The sequence below is a fragment of the Spermophilus citellus genome (assembly GCF_964194105.1).
Source record: "Spermophilus citellus genome assembly, chromosome: 12".
Taxonomy (NCBI): Eukaryota; Metazoa; Chordata; class Mammalia; order Rodentia; family Sciuridae; genus Spermophilus; species Spermophilus citellus.
Window position 1 is genome coordinate 7709628 of NC_138198.1, and position 13172 is coordinate 7722799.

General features: G+C 47.0%; 1 protein-coding gene across 9 annotated transcripts in view; it reads left to right on the plus strand.

The window, feature by feature from the left end:
• Positions 1 to 13172, plus strand: part of WNK2 (WNK lysine deficient protein kinase 2) — a 126603-nt gene that overhangs the window by 111641 nt on the left and 1790 nt on the right. For 5 of the 9 annotated variants that reach the window (XM_081263238.1, XM_081263241.1, XM_081263237.1 and 2 more), the window contains 3 exons: positions 2707 to 2751; positions 4334 to 4572; positions 12059 to 12170. In XM_081263238.1, coding sequence (XP_081119364.1) covers positions 2707 to 2751; positions 4334 to 4572; positions 12059 to 12170 — 396 coding nt within the window. Of the gene's footprint in view, positions 1 to 2706; positions 2752 to 4333; positions 4573 to 12058; positions 13144 to 13172 lie in introns of those variants that run through there. The other 4 variants (XM_081263242.1, XM_081263235.1, XM_081263234.1 and 1 more) reach the window with 4 other exon arrangements.

Here is a 13172-nt window from a genome sequence, read left to right on the forward strand (position 1 = left end):
GCTCCAGGGCTTGTGGGACCTGGGGTCATGCTGCTCAGGTGGAGTAAAAATGTCCCCAGACCACCCTGAGCAGAACCAAGGCACATCCTTGGTTCTGACTTGGCACTTCCTGGGTAGATCTTGGTGATTTTCTCAGCTTGAGAATATGGTTCTTGATGTAGAGACAGCCCAAAGGGTGTTTTGACCTTGGACACCAGCACAGGGCATCTGATGCTACTCGGTTGAGTAAGACAGACCCTTTGGAGGTTGTGCCAGGGTTGAGGTGCGGTGCCAGGGACAGCCGGCAGTGAGGAGTACGGGAGGGCTTACCCTTTGGAGTCTCTCTGCTTCTGCAATTTTTGTGGACATTGTCAATATTTGATCACTGACATAGAAAAAGCACGTGTGAGGAGCTGCTCCAGGCCTGACCCACTTTTTATGCCATCTGTCCTGGTCAGACATCCTCAGCTTTGAAAGCTTCGTGCCTGAGGCATCCTCTGTGCCGCCAGCCAAGGTCTGGATGGATGGTGGTGGGTGCTGGGAAGTGGACTGTCCGCCTGTGAGCAGCATGTTTTGTTTCAGAGGACTCTGCAGGGCAGAGCAGGGCTGGGGTCTCACAGGTGTCCCCAGAGACCAAGACGGGGTCTGGTTTCAACCATCACGCTCTGGCTGGCTGTGTCTGCTCTCTCACTGCTACTTTGGGGACAGGAGCCCATGGGTGTCTATCCTGACGCAGCAAAACGTGGGGGATCTGGTGGGGACTTGTCCATCAGATGCCCTCTAGTGGGCACAAGAAGGGCAGGGCCCAGGGCAGAGATGCTTTGGGGAGGTAGATTCCACTCCACCTAAAAGAGGGAGCTGCTCCCCTGAGAATTGACACCCTATGCTGAGAGCAGGGATGTCAAGGGACAGGCAATGAGTTTGTCCAGAGGGTCAGAACCATCTGTGCCCCTGTCATCTGGGGACAGGGTTCAGGAAGGCCATGGAGGGCTAGGCCATCTGTGTTCTGGTTACTGCAGTTCATGTCAAGGAGGGATATGGAAGGTGGGAGCTATCTGTGTTGTAGCCACCTGGGGCCTGAGTTGAGAAAGGCTGACCAGCAATTGCCCTGTCTAGTGTTTGTCCCAGTATGACAAGAGCCAGGAATTAGTCCAGGGTGCAGGGCCACCAGCCACATTGAGGGTCACACTGCTGCAGCCGGGGAAGGGGTCCAGATGTGACATATCCCTCTCTCTTAGGCTGTCTGGATGGTTGCAGCCTACACAGAGCTACAACCCCACACAGAACCCTAGGGGACATTGGTGATTTGCTGATCGAACCCTTCATTTTGGGTTTGAGCCCAACCAGCAGCTACAGACCTCAGGTTCTCTCCCTCACTTAGGAAACAGCCCTTTTGCCTCTGAAAATGCTCCCTCCTCCAGAGGGGATCTGTCTGGATCCCCTGCTCACCTCTCTCCTTCTCATCTGAACAGTGGGGACTTCAGCAAAGCACCTACCCTTTTTCCCGCAGAGACCACACAGAATGGACTAAAAGAATCAAGTTGCCAGGCCCAACACACAAAGCCCGGGCTGGGCTCATGCCTGGGAGCCCAGCTGGCATTTGCCTGCTGTCCCTTAAAGTAAAAGGTGCAGCCTTTTTTAGAAGGAAGTCTGAGGTTGCCAGAAGTTCCAGTCCCTGGATTTTCTAGAGTCTTGGGAAACAGCGTTAAGCAGGCCTCTGTGAGGAGGGTGTCCCTGAAGGGGAGGGGTGTGAGCTTTGGCAAGGGGGGTCCTACTGGCTGGAGTGTAGATCCTCTATGTTAGCATGGCTGTGTCAAGTGACCTTGGGGAAGTCTGAGCTCATCCTGGCCAGTCCCAGTTCCCTGGGACACTGTAGGATAAGCCATAATGGCAGCACCTCCTGGCATAGCTCCTGGGCCAGCCCCGGGTGCCCCCACCCCGCCAGGCCCTGCCGGACATTCAGTTGTGATGCCTGCCTGACCAGCACCAGACAGTGAGGACAGATCCACTTGGTGGTGGTCCAAAAACAAGGCCTCACCCTGCCCCTTGGGGAGTGGACTTAGAAAAAAGGCAACAGTGTCCTCCCAAGTCAGGGTCAGCCCTGACACAGAGACCCTCCTCCTTCCCTACTTGATGCCCATCCGGCCTCATCCAGGGCAGCCCTCTGGGATCAGGAAGTGGCCTCAAACCTGCAAAACAATGTATCTTTTTGCACTTGGAAAACCTTCAATGGCTTCAGTGGCCAGTTAGCCCAGGCTGTGCCCAGCTCCATTTGCGGACCCCATGGCTGACTTTTAGCGGGTTTTCCTGCCTCAACCAGTGGGGCTCCCAAAAGCCTGGTGACTGAAAGAAAGCCAAGCCGTGTGCTTTGTTTTTCTTTTTCTTTTTCTTTTTTTTTTCCTTTTTTTTCTCTCTCCCTCTCTCTTTTTTTTTTTCCTTTGCTTTTTCTTTTTCTGGAATATGCTTCTAGAGACAAACACTTCTCCCTGAAGCTTGGGGGCTTGCTCTGGCACCTCTGCCTCCTCGGTGAAGCCCGTGAGAGCCTGCACACTAACTCTGGGGATGCCACCCCCAGACCCCAGGCCGGGTCGGCCCTCCTCTCTGAACTGCTGCCTGTGTCTGTCCCTCCCTGCACACTGACGACTTTGGCTTAAGTGTGGTGGCGTGACCGGTGTGTGCTGTTCTGCCTAACCCTGTGGTCTTGTGTCGTTTGTTTTTCCCTTACAGGGTCAGCCCTGAAGCGCCTCTGCCTAGGCAAAGAACACAGCAGTAGTAATTATCCGGGTTTTTTACCCCCTTTGTCCCCTCTCATCGCATGGGCTTTACTGTGGCTAGTGCGCATCCAGGTGTCCCGCGGCCGGGAGGCGAGGCCTGCTCTGTGCCCGCCCCGCCGGGCCCCGCTTTGCTTCTGCCTGGCAGGATAGCTGCCCTCGGCTCCCCTTTGTGTCTCCATGGCTCCTAGAGCTTGTGCGGTCTCGCCAGTTCACATCTAACAGGCTTGTCCTTCTCCAGAATGTCCACAAATTACCCATCATTAATTGGCTCCTTTTCCAAAACCGTAGGAATCAGTATTTCCTTGAAGTGCTAAAGATGAGTGCTCCCCCGAGGAGAGATACCAGGACTGAATGGGTATTCGTCTACCTGGGCCACTCACACCTCTCTCTCTCATTCTCTCTCTCTCTCTATCTCTCTCTCTATCTCTATCTCTCCCCTTCTCCTTTTTTATTTTTTTTAAGTTTTCTTTCATCTTTTCTGGCTGAAATTTTCATGTAGAAATAGCTTCATGTGTGTGAAATCTCATCACTAATTTTCGACTGTTTGTGTCTGTGCTCTGTCATTGCTAGCCACTAAAGTACACTGTATTTCGGAACAGCTTGTTTGAAGAGATGGTCATTACCTTTTTTTTTTTTTTTGGTGGGGGAGAGGGAGAGGGGTTGTTTTATTTTATAGCACAGAAAGATTTTTAAATTGGCTCATCGGAAGTTGCCAACTAGAAATTATGTGTGAAGGGGGGAAAAGGGAGGCGAAAGTTTAAAAACTTAAAAAGTCCAACATTGATAATTAAAAAAAAAAAAATCTTCCCAGGAAGCAGCCAAGCTCTCTGGTTAGCAGAGAGGCTCCTGGTTCCCCCTGGCTCATAGCATCACCCCGACTGTGGCTTGGAGCATAGGGCACCCATGTCAGGGAGCTCTGGGTATTAGTGCCTTTTATTACTCCCTTCTTCAAATGCTCTGGTAAGGAAAGTTACCATTTCTTTTTTTTTTTGAATTCCAAACAACCAAACCATTAAAATTCACAGGAATGCAAAAAATGCAGCCTGTGTAGGGGTCGCTTTAGGGTGGCAATGGAAACAGATGCCCGGCCTTCTGCCAAGTCTTCCAGCCTCCACCCTGTGTCCTCCTGTTACACTGAGGACGCTGAGGCCAGGACCCTAAGAATCTGACCCTAGCTTCTGTGACCCTAGCTCCTGTGACACTGAAGCTGACGTGTCTGGTTGTGCTAGGAATTTCCCACACTCTCACATGTGAGCCTAGTGGGGTGGGCATCTGTGGTCACAGAGTGACCTCTGAGTGGAGGCTGCCAGCTTTGCGGGGGCCTGTCCCCTGGCCTGGCTTATGGTATTGGTGACGGCTGCCTGTCTCAGCCGGGTCACTCAATTTATGTAATTGCCCCACCATGTCTAAAACTGGGCAGCGAGGCCCCTTGATCCAGACCGCCTCTTGAAGCAAGGTGTTGTCCGACTGAAATGAGGCCGTTACCTGGGCCTTCACGTAAGAATGACTGCAGCCAGCCCCCCAGTGGTGCTGGGCGTGTGTGTGGCGTCACCAATCCTGGCCTGTATGTGACTCCCCAGGGTCCTCCACCAGCAGCCTGGCCCCAGGCCCCGAGCCGGGTCCCCAGTCCACCCTGCACGTCCAGGCGCAGGTCAACAACAGCAACAACAAGAAAGGCACCTTCACAGACGACCTGCACAAGCTGGTGGACCAGTGGACGACCAAGACGGTGGGGGCGGCACAACTGAAGCCGACGCTCAACCAGCTGAAGCAGACGCAGAAGCTCCACGACATGGAGGCCCCCGGCGAGGCGCGGGCTGTGAGTGCAGGGCGGGTGCGGGCCCTCCCAGGGCAGGGGCGTGTGACAGGGCGATGGCAGCCATGCCTAGTAGGTGCTAGTACCCTCTGTGTCAGATGTGCATCGTGTTAAGCACTTGGCTCTTGTGAGCCAGAAGTTAGGCTTCCCCTTTTACAGGTCAGGAGGTAAGTGACTGGCCTGTGGTCCTGTGGTCACACGTGGAAGGGACAGGCTGGGCTTGCGCTGGACTCCTGAGCATGGCTGCAGGAGCAGCCTCAGCCTGGCCAGCCTAAGCCCCCCACCCCCAGCCTAGAGCTGGTGGGTGTGGCCTCACCTCAGCAGCCTGACCTCCACCTGCATTCTGCCCATCCCCAGGCTAGAGGAGGGGGCAAGTATGCACATCATCCTTGAGTGACAGCCAGCATTAGACCTTAGCTCACATGCACCCAGGCCGACTTGGGGCAGGGCATGGAGTCACTCTCTGAGGTCTTGGCATGTGATACATTTTGGGGTGAGGACTAGTTGGAGGAGGATTTCCTCTCTTCCACTTTTTGCGAGGAGTTTGTTAAGGTTGGTGTTATTTCTACCTTAAATGTTTGGGCTGCAGTATTTTGTTGCTGTTTTAGTGTAGGAAACACCCCTCTAGGAACCTGTGCTTTGAAAAAATTTAAACACACAGAAGCATTGTAAAGTCTGTGGTGAACACCCACCTGCCACCACTCACACTCTGATTGACATTTTACTGTATTTACCACATATCTGTCCATCCGTTGAGGGTGAGGCCTGTGTTACGGATCCAGGGTTTTCTACAGTTTTGATACCATTTAGATTTTCTATTTCTTCTTGGCAGTCTTGCTTTCCTGGCAAATTTCTACCTTTCCACTAAATTTATCTAAATTTTCAAATCAATTGCCATGGAATTGCTGATAATATCTGTTGTTTTTACAGTTTGCAAGATTTATAGTGATGCCCTGTTTTTAATTCCTGATATTGGTGATTTCTGCTTGCTCTTGTGTGATCTCTCTCTCTCTCTCTCTCTCTCTCTCTCTCTCTCTCTCTCTGCCTCCTCCTTCTCTTTCCCCTTTCCTTATCTCCTTAGAGAGCTCATTTTATCTTTGATGTTATTCGTTATTACAAGCTTCATTGATTTCTTCCTTGTACATTATTTTTTATTTCTGTCTCTGGCCTTATTCCATCCTAGAAATCTTAAGATGTAGAGTTTGTTGATTTCTAGCCTTCCTTTGATAATGTAAGCATCCAAGGCTATAAAAATTCCCTCTAATGGTTTGGCTGCCTCCCTAAAGTTTTGATATGTACCATTTTCACTAACCTTCATTCCAAAATAGTTCCTCATTTCCACTGTGATCTGAAGTGTGGGTGATTATTTTCTAACAACCTTCTTGCCAGTCTTTTCTAGTTTAGCTATGCTCTGAGATGCTTCCAGTTCTTTGAAGTTTTCTGAGACTTGCGTTTGATCCACGTTGTCAACCTTTGTCTCTGTCCCTCGTACACTTGAGCTGGATCTGTTTCTTTCCCTCTCCACATCCACACCCCCCAGGCTGCACTACCCTTATTTCTTTTCTGAATGGCAGCAAAGCCCTTGGGACCAGGCTCTCTATCAGTCCCACCCCCTCTAATCCATTTTCTGTGGAATCACATTCTAGGACAAAGTGGGTGATTCTGAATAGGTTCCAGGGCCTGGAGGGGTCTGCACCTGAGCCTGAGCAGGCCCAGCTCTGGGCTCCAGTCACATCAGCTAATCCTGCTGGTCAAACACTCTGCATTCTTAATAAGTTTTTTAAAATTGTGATAAAATATATTTAACATAAAATCTACCACTTTTACCATTTTCAAGTAGATGAAGGGTTTCACTGGCATTAAGTCCATTCATATTGTTGTATAATGTCGCCTTCCAGCCACAGAACATTTCCATCTTCTCAAACAGAAATTCTGTCCCCATTGGAACCCTAACTCCCCATTTCCTCTCCCCAGTCCCTGGCACCTGCCTTTCTAGTTTCTGAGTTTGACTATGTTTGGGACCTTACATGAGTGGAATCATACAATACGTGGTCTTTGGTGACTGGCTTATTTCACTTAGCACACTTTCAAGGTCCATCTGCACTGTGGCATATATCAGAACTCCATCCCTTTTTTCCCCATTATTATATTGTGGCAAAGCTCACGTAACATAAAACTGACCATCTTAAACATTTTTTTAAACATTTATTTTTTAGTTGTCGGTGGACACAATACCTTTATTCCATTTTTAGGTGGTGCTGAGGATCAAACCCAATGGCCCACACATGCTAAGTGAGCGCTCTCCCTCTGAGCCACAACCCCAGCCCTTCCAACTTAAACATTTTTAAGTACACACTTCAGTGGTGCAACCATCACCATCATCTTTCATCTCCAGAATTCTTTTCATCTTCCAAAACGGAAATTCTGTCCCTGTTAAACAACAGCTCTTCGTTGCTCCCTTCTCTACCCCTGGAAACTACCTTTCTGCCTTTTGTCTGTTGACCCCTCTAGGTAGCTCCTGTGAGTGGAATCGTACAGCATTTGTCTAACTGGCTTATTTCACCTACATCATGTGTCTCAATTTCCTTCCTTTTTGTCTGTCCATTCATCCAAGCACTGCCATTGCTTCTGCATGTTAGCTGTTGTGAATAATGCCGGGGTGAACAAATACCCCTTCTGATCCCTGCTTTTGATTGTTTCAAGTATATACCCAAAAGGAGAATTGCTGGATTGTGTGGTAACTCTATTTTTAATTTTTTGAGGAGCCTCCATACTGTTTTCAACAGCAGCTACACTATTTTACATTCCCAGCAACAGGGCAGAAGGATTCAGTTTTCCCACATCTCAACCAACAGTGATTATTTTCTGTTTTTTTGTTTGTTTGGTTTTGATAGTGGTCTTCCTGAGAGGTGGTATCTTGTGGTTTTGCATCTATTTCTGTGCTTATTAGCCATTCGTAACATCTTCTTTGGAGAAATGTCTATTTGAATCCTTTGCTCATTTTCAAATGGGGTGGTTTGGTTTCTTGTTATAGTTTTAAGAATCATTCATGTATTCTGGACATTAATTCCCTATGAGATAGGAGATTTGCAAATATTTTCTCCCATTCTGTCCCTTTGCTTTTTACTCTGTTGATAGTATCTTTTAATGCATAGAAGTTTTTACATTTGTCTTTTTTTTTTTTCTTTTGTTTCCTTTACCTTTGGGGACATATCCAAGAAATCTCATCACATTTAACATCACGAAGTTTTCCCTTTATGATTTCTCCTAAGAGTTTTTTAGTTTCAAATTTACATTTAGATCTTTGCTCCATGTGAGTTAATTTTTGGATATGGTATTAGGTAAGGATCCAGCTTCATCATTTTGCACATGGATATCATTTTCCCTGTAGCATGTTTGAAGAGACTTTCATTTCCTCACTGAATTGGCTTATTATTATGCTTGTCATTACATTTTAACATTTTGAAAACACTAGCTTACAATTCTTTTTTTAAAATATTTTTTAGTTGTCAATGGACCTTTATTTTATTTAGTGGTGCTGAGAATCGAACTCAGTGCCTCACACATGCTAGTCAAGGACTCTACCACTGAGCCACAGCCCAGCCCCAGTCTTACAATTCTTGAACATGGGATTTCTTTCCATTTTTATGTCTTCTTTAATCTCTTGAACTTCCTTCCCCTTTTTGTTAATACTATTTCATTTTATGGGTACGCCACATAGTGTTCATACATTCATTAAGTGATGAGAGGAAAAGAGGAGAGAAACTAAAAATATAATAATACTCATTTATTTTCTTATGTGACTATTTCTTCCTATGGCTTTGCGTTACTGTCTGTTGTCACTTCATTTTAGCTTAGAGGACTCCCTTTTATATTTCTTGTGGGAAATATCTATTAGTAACAACAGTTATTAGCTTTTGGTTTTCCAGAAGGGTTAAGTTCTCTTTTACTAATGAAGGATTGTTTTTCTGGATGTAGACTTCTTGGATGACAGTTTGTTCTTCCTGCACTAAATACATCATCCTCTGTGTCTGACCTCCGGGGTTTCTGTTAAGAAACCAACTGTTAAGCTTATTGAGGATCCCTCATAAGAGACACCTCTCTTCTCTCTTGCTGCTTTCAAGATTTTCTATTTCTCTTTGGCTTTTGATAATTTGACTATGATATATATCTCAGTGTGGATCTCTCTAATTTGTCCTGCTTGGAGTTCATGAGCTTTTGAGATGTGTAGATTCATGTCTTCATGCAATTTGGGAGTTTTTTGGGCCATTACTTCTTCAAATATTGTTTTTGCACATCTCTTTCTCTCTTCTTCTGTGACTCCCCTAAGGCAGTAATTGGTCCACTTAGTGGAGCTCCCCTTGAGACCTCTTAGGCTCTGTTCACTTTTCTTCATTCTTTTTCTGTTTCTGTTCCTTAAACCTGGTCATTTCAATGGCAGTATCTCAAGCTTCATGGTTCTTTTTTCTCTACCTCAAATTCTGTTCTGCCTCTCTAGTGAATTTTAAAATTTCATTTATGCTCTTTAGCTGTTATATTTCTATTTAAGTCCTTTTTTAATTTCTATCTGTTGATATACTCATTTTATTTACATATCATTTTCCTGTTTCCTTCAGTTCTCTGCCAGTGGTTTCCTTTAGCTCTTTCAACATATTTAATATAGTTCATTTAAAGTCTTTGTCTGGTGAGTTCAACCTCCTCAGGGACAGTTTCCATCAGTTAATTTTTTTCTTCTGAGTGGAACATTGTTTCCTGATTTCTTTTCTTTTAGCTCACTAAATTTCCCTTTGTGCCTAAACTAATAAATCTATCCATTGAACTTTTAATTTTGGTTATTGCCTCTTTCCATTGAAGAGCTTCTATTTGTTTTCACACCAACTCGAGCGCGCACACACACACACACACAAAACGGCTGTTTCATTTTTTAAAAAGTTTCCAATTCTGAAAAAATTCTCAATCTTGTAATCTTCTTCACATTGTAATTTATGGTTTCTGCTTTCTCTTTTTCCCTAATTTTTCTCTAAAGTGCCTTGGTCTTTTCTTCTGTGTATTTAAATATTATATATGTTGGACATTGTATTTTAAAATTTATTTGCAAAAAGAATTTGAGGCATAACAGTAGCTTTCTCATTATCATTTTAATTTCCCCTTGAGCACCTTTTCATATTCTTAACAGCTATTTTCTGTAAAGTACCTTGATCAAGGTTATTAACCGCTTAAACATTTACTTGCTTATCTTTTTTATTGATTTGTGGGAGTTCATTATCTTTTGTCATACATGTTGTGGATTTGTTCTGCCAATAGGTGTTTTTTTTTTTTTTTTTCAATTTGTTTTGGCCAAAGTGAAGTGGAAGTTTTAATTTTTTTTTTCTAGAAGCTTCATAGTTTTAGCTATTGCATGTAGGCCTGTGAGTCATCAAAAATCACAAATGTATTCTGGTTTGGTTTGGTTTGGTTTGGTACCAGGGATTGAACTCAGGGCACTTAACCCTGAGCCACATCCCCAGCCCATTTTTCAAAAATATTTATTTTTTAGTTATAGATGGACACGATATCTTTATTTTATTTTTATGTGGTGCTGAGGATTGGACCCAGTGCCTCATGCATGCTAGGTGAGCACTCTACCACTGAGCCACAACCCCAGCACCCTAGCCCATTTTTAAAAAATTTTTTTTTCTTTTTTTTAATTTTGAGACAGGGCCTCACTAAGTTGCCTCACTATTGTTGTTGAGGCTGGCTTTGAATCTGCAGTCCTCCTGCCTTAGCCTCCTGAGCTACGGGAATTCCCGATTTGTACCACTGCACCCAGCTGGAATGTGTCCATCTGTGTGTTTTCCTACATGCCTATCTGCTGGTTTAGCACTTTTCTTTCCAGATGGAACTGCAGACATTTGTCAAAATGCCATATATGTGTAGGTCCTTTGCCGAACTTGTGCTTTTGTTCTGTTGCCTTTATGGCAGTACTACACTCTCTTATTGTATTTTAACTTTATAGCAAGTTTAATGGCTGGTAGGACAAGACCTCCAGTGTTGATCTTCTTTAAGGATGTCTTGATTTTCTTTGATCCTTAATGTTTGAATGTATGTTTTAAATAACCCACTGAGGTTTTGGTTGGAAGTATACAAGTCTGTTGATCAGCTTGGTGAGATTTGACATAATAAACATGTTGAGTAAACTTGGCAGCTGTTTATTTGTATCTTTTTAAAATTTCTTTTCAGTGTGAAGATGTTATACATCTCTGATTAGATTTATCCCAGGGTAGCTGATGTGTGCAATGCTGTGAGAAATTGCATTGTTCTTTAAATTTCATGTTCGGGTTGTGTCTTGCTTGTGTGTAGAAATATGGTTGCTTTTTGTACCCGGTAGTCTACAGTCTTGCTGGATTTGCTTATTAGTTTGAGAAGCTGGTTTGGCTATTCTTGTGGGTTTTCTGTGTACACAATCTTGTCATCTGCAGATAAGATAGTTTTCCTTTTCTTGCCTTGACTGCCCCCCGCCGTCCCCCGCCAAGCATGGGGGACTTGCAGGAAGCAGTCAACATTTCACTAGCAGCAGGACTTGGCTCCTCGCAGGTTGCTGAGCAGACCTCCCACAAGGCATGTGGAAGGTGGTGGTGCCCTCTGCGTCCGTGGAGACCATCCAGTTGGTTTGGTTTGGTGCTTGTTGTTTGGGTTTGGTTTTTCATGCTGAGGATAGAACCCAGGGCCTCAGGCATGCCCTGTGAGCGCTCTGCCACTAAGCTGCAATCTTCAGCCCTTCCCTTGGGTTCTTACTGGACTGAGGTGGAGTGAGTCCCATTGGGTCAGTGGTCTGGCGTTCCCCACCTGGTTATGATGTTTTGTCATATAAAACAGTTGATTTATTCAATTTGCTAGCTTTTTGGTTAGGATATAAAGGCTGTTCACCCTGGATCTCCTTTTTTGAGATAGTCTTGCCAGGTTTCTCTCTCACAAGGTGTTGGTCTTGGGACACCAGCGGCTCCTGTCCCTGTCTTTTAAGCCCTCTGCCCTGGACAGAGAGTGCAGAGGACTGCCCTCGCCAACCCTCCCACACACTTGTTCTGCCCCCGCGCCCACTGGAGTGCCTGCTCCCGCACAGCTCCTGGGCTGTTCTAGTTTCTGGTAATATCACTGACCAGTCTGGTGGGACACCATGGTACCCACTGGTTGGGAGAGTGTGCATTGCTTATGTGCCCTTAGGGCTTGCAGGCCCGTGGGTTCTACTCCAAGGCCCACTGTGGCCCATGGACAACCAGAGTTTGTGTCCCGGAGATGGCCAGGATGCAGCCTTGGGAAGTGAGGAGGGAGAGCAGCTGCTTCCCAGCCCTTGTCATTCTGTCATTCTGGTGTCGTCTTTAGAGGGTGCCCATCCATGGCAAGCCCAGGGATCGCTCTTTCCTAGGACTGAGACACTTCAGGAACCACCAGGCCACGAGAGGAATGCAGCTGATCCCAGCCCCATGCACCTCCCTCTTCTTGTCTTCTTTAGATGGCCACACCTCGAGCAGGAATGGGGACGCCGTGTCTGGCCCCAGTGCCCGGCCCTCCGTGCACCATGGCCATCCCTGGAGCCGCCCCGGTCTTGCCTGTGCCCACACCAGGTACTGCCCACTCCAGCCTTCCAGCCCCACCCTGTGCACTGCCTCTGGGTCAGTACGGAGGCCTGCTCCCAGCTCCAGTGTCCTGGGGGCCTTGGGCAGCCCAGAGGGGCCCGCCGGGGGCTTGGGGCAGCTGGAGCCCTGCCCAGGTGCCTGTGCTGCCAGTGTTCCTGGGGCCACCCGCTGTCGGCCCACCTGGCCCCTGGCTGCACATCACTTAGCCCCTGCCCTGCCACTGGCCAGGTGGTTCACTCTGGACCCCTGGAGGAATCCTGTTGTGTTGTGGCCTCTGGGTGCCTCCACCACTGTGGGCACAGGCCCAGCCTCCAGGAGGCACTCGTGGGTGGCAGGACCCCCCCACCGCTTCAGACCCATTCGCTCTTAGGTCCCCACGGGCTGCACTCACCCACCGTGTTCACACCCACACTGTCTGTCCCTGAGCTGAAGGTAGAGATCCACCTTCGCCCTACAGAAGTGCAGTGCCTTGGATTCCCGTCTTCCCTTCCCTGATGGAAGAGATGTTGGGGGGAAACCCATTTATCAAAAAAGCTGTATTTCATTTACCTTTGGCTTCTGCGTGGAGATCGATACCATGTTCAGATGAAGACATATGAATGGCTTACGAAGCTGAAGCAGAAGCCTTTAGTTTTCTGTTGTAAATTCCTTTTTTATAAGCAAATTGAATTAATGACCTTGAATATTGAGGAGCTACAAATGATAGGTCCTCTGTAGTGGGAAGTCTCCCTGGGCTCATTCAGTGACAGAGGGACCGTCAGGCAGGGTATGTTCAGGGAAGCTGGTCTCTCAGTAAGGAATGTCAGCAACCTTGACCACAAGGAACCTGCCAGAAAACACTAACTGAGCAAATGCCCTGGTAGCCTGCAGGCTGTCCTACCTACAGAGGGCAAGCACCACACCTCGGCTCAGGGCTTCCCCACCCACTTTTCTTTCCTTTTCCATGATTTTCATGGAGGCTGTGATCTGTCCACTCTGACCTCCAAACCC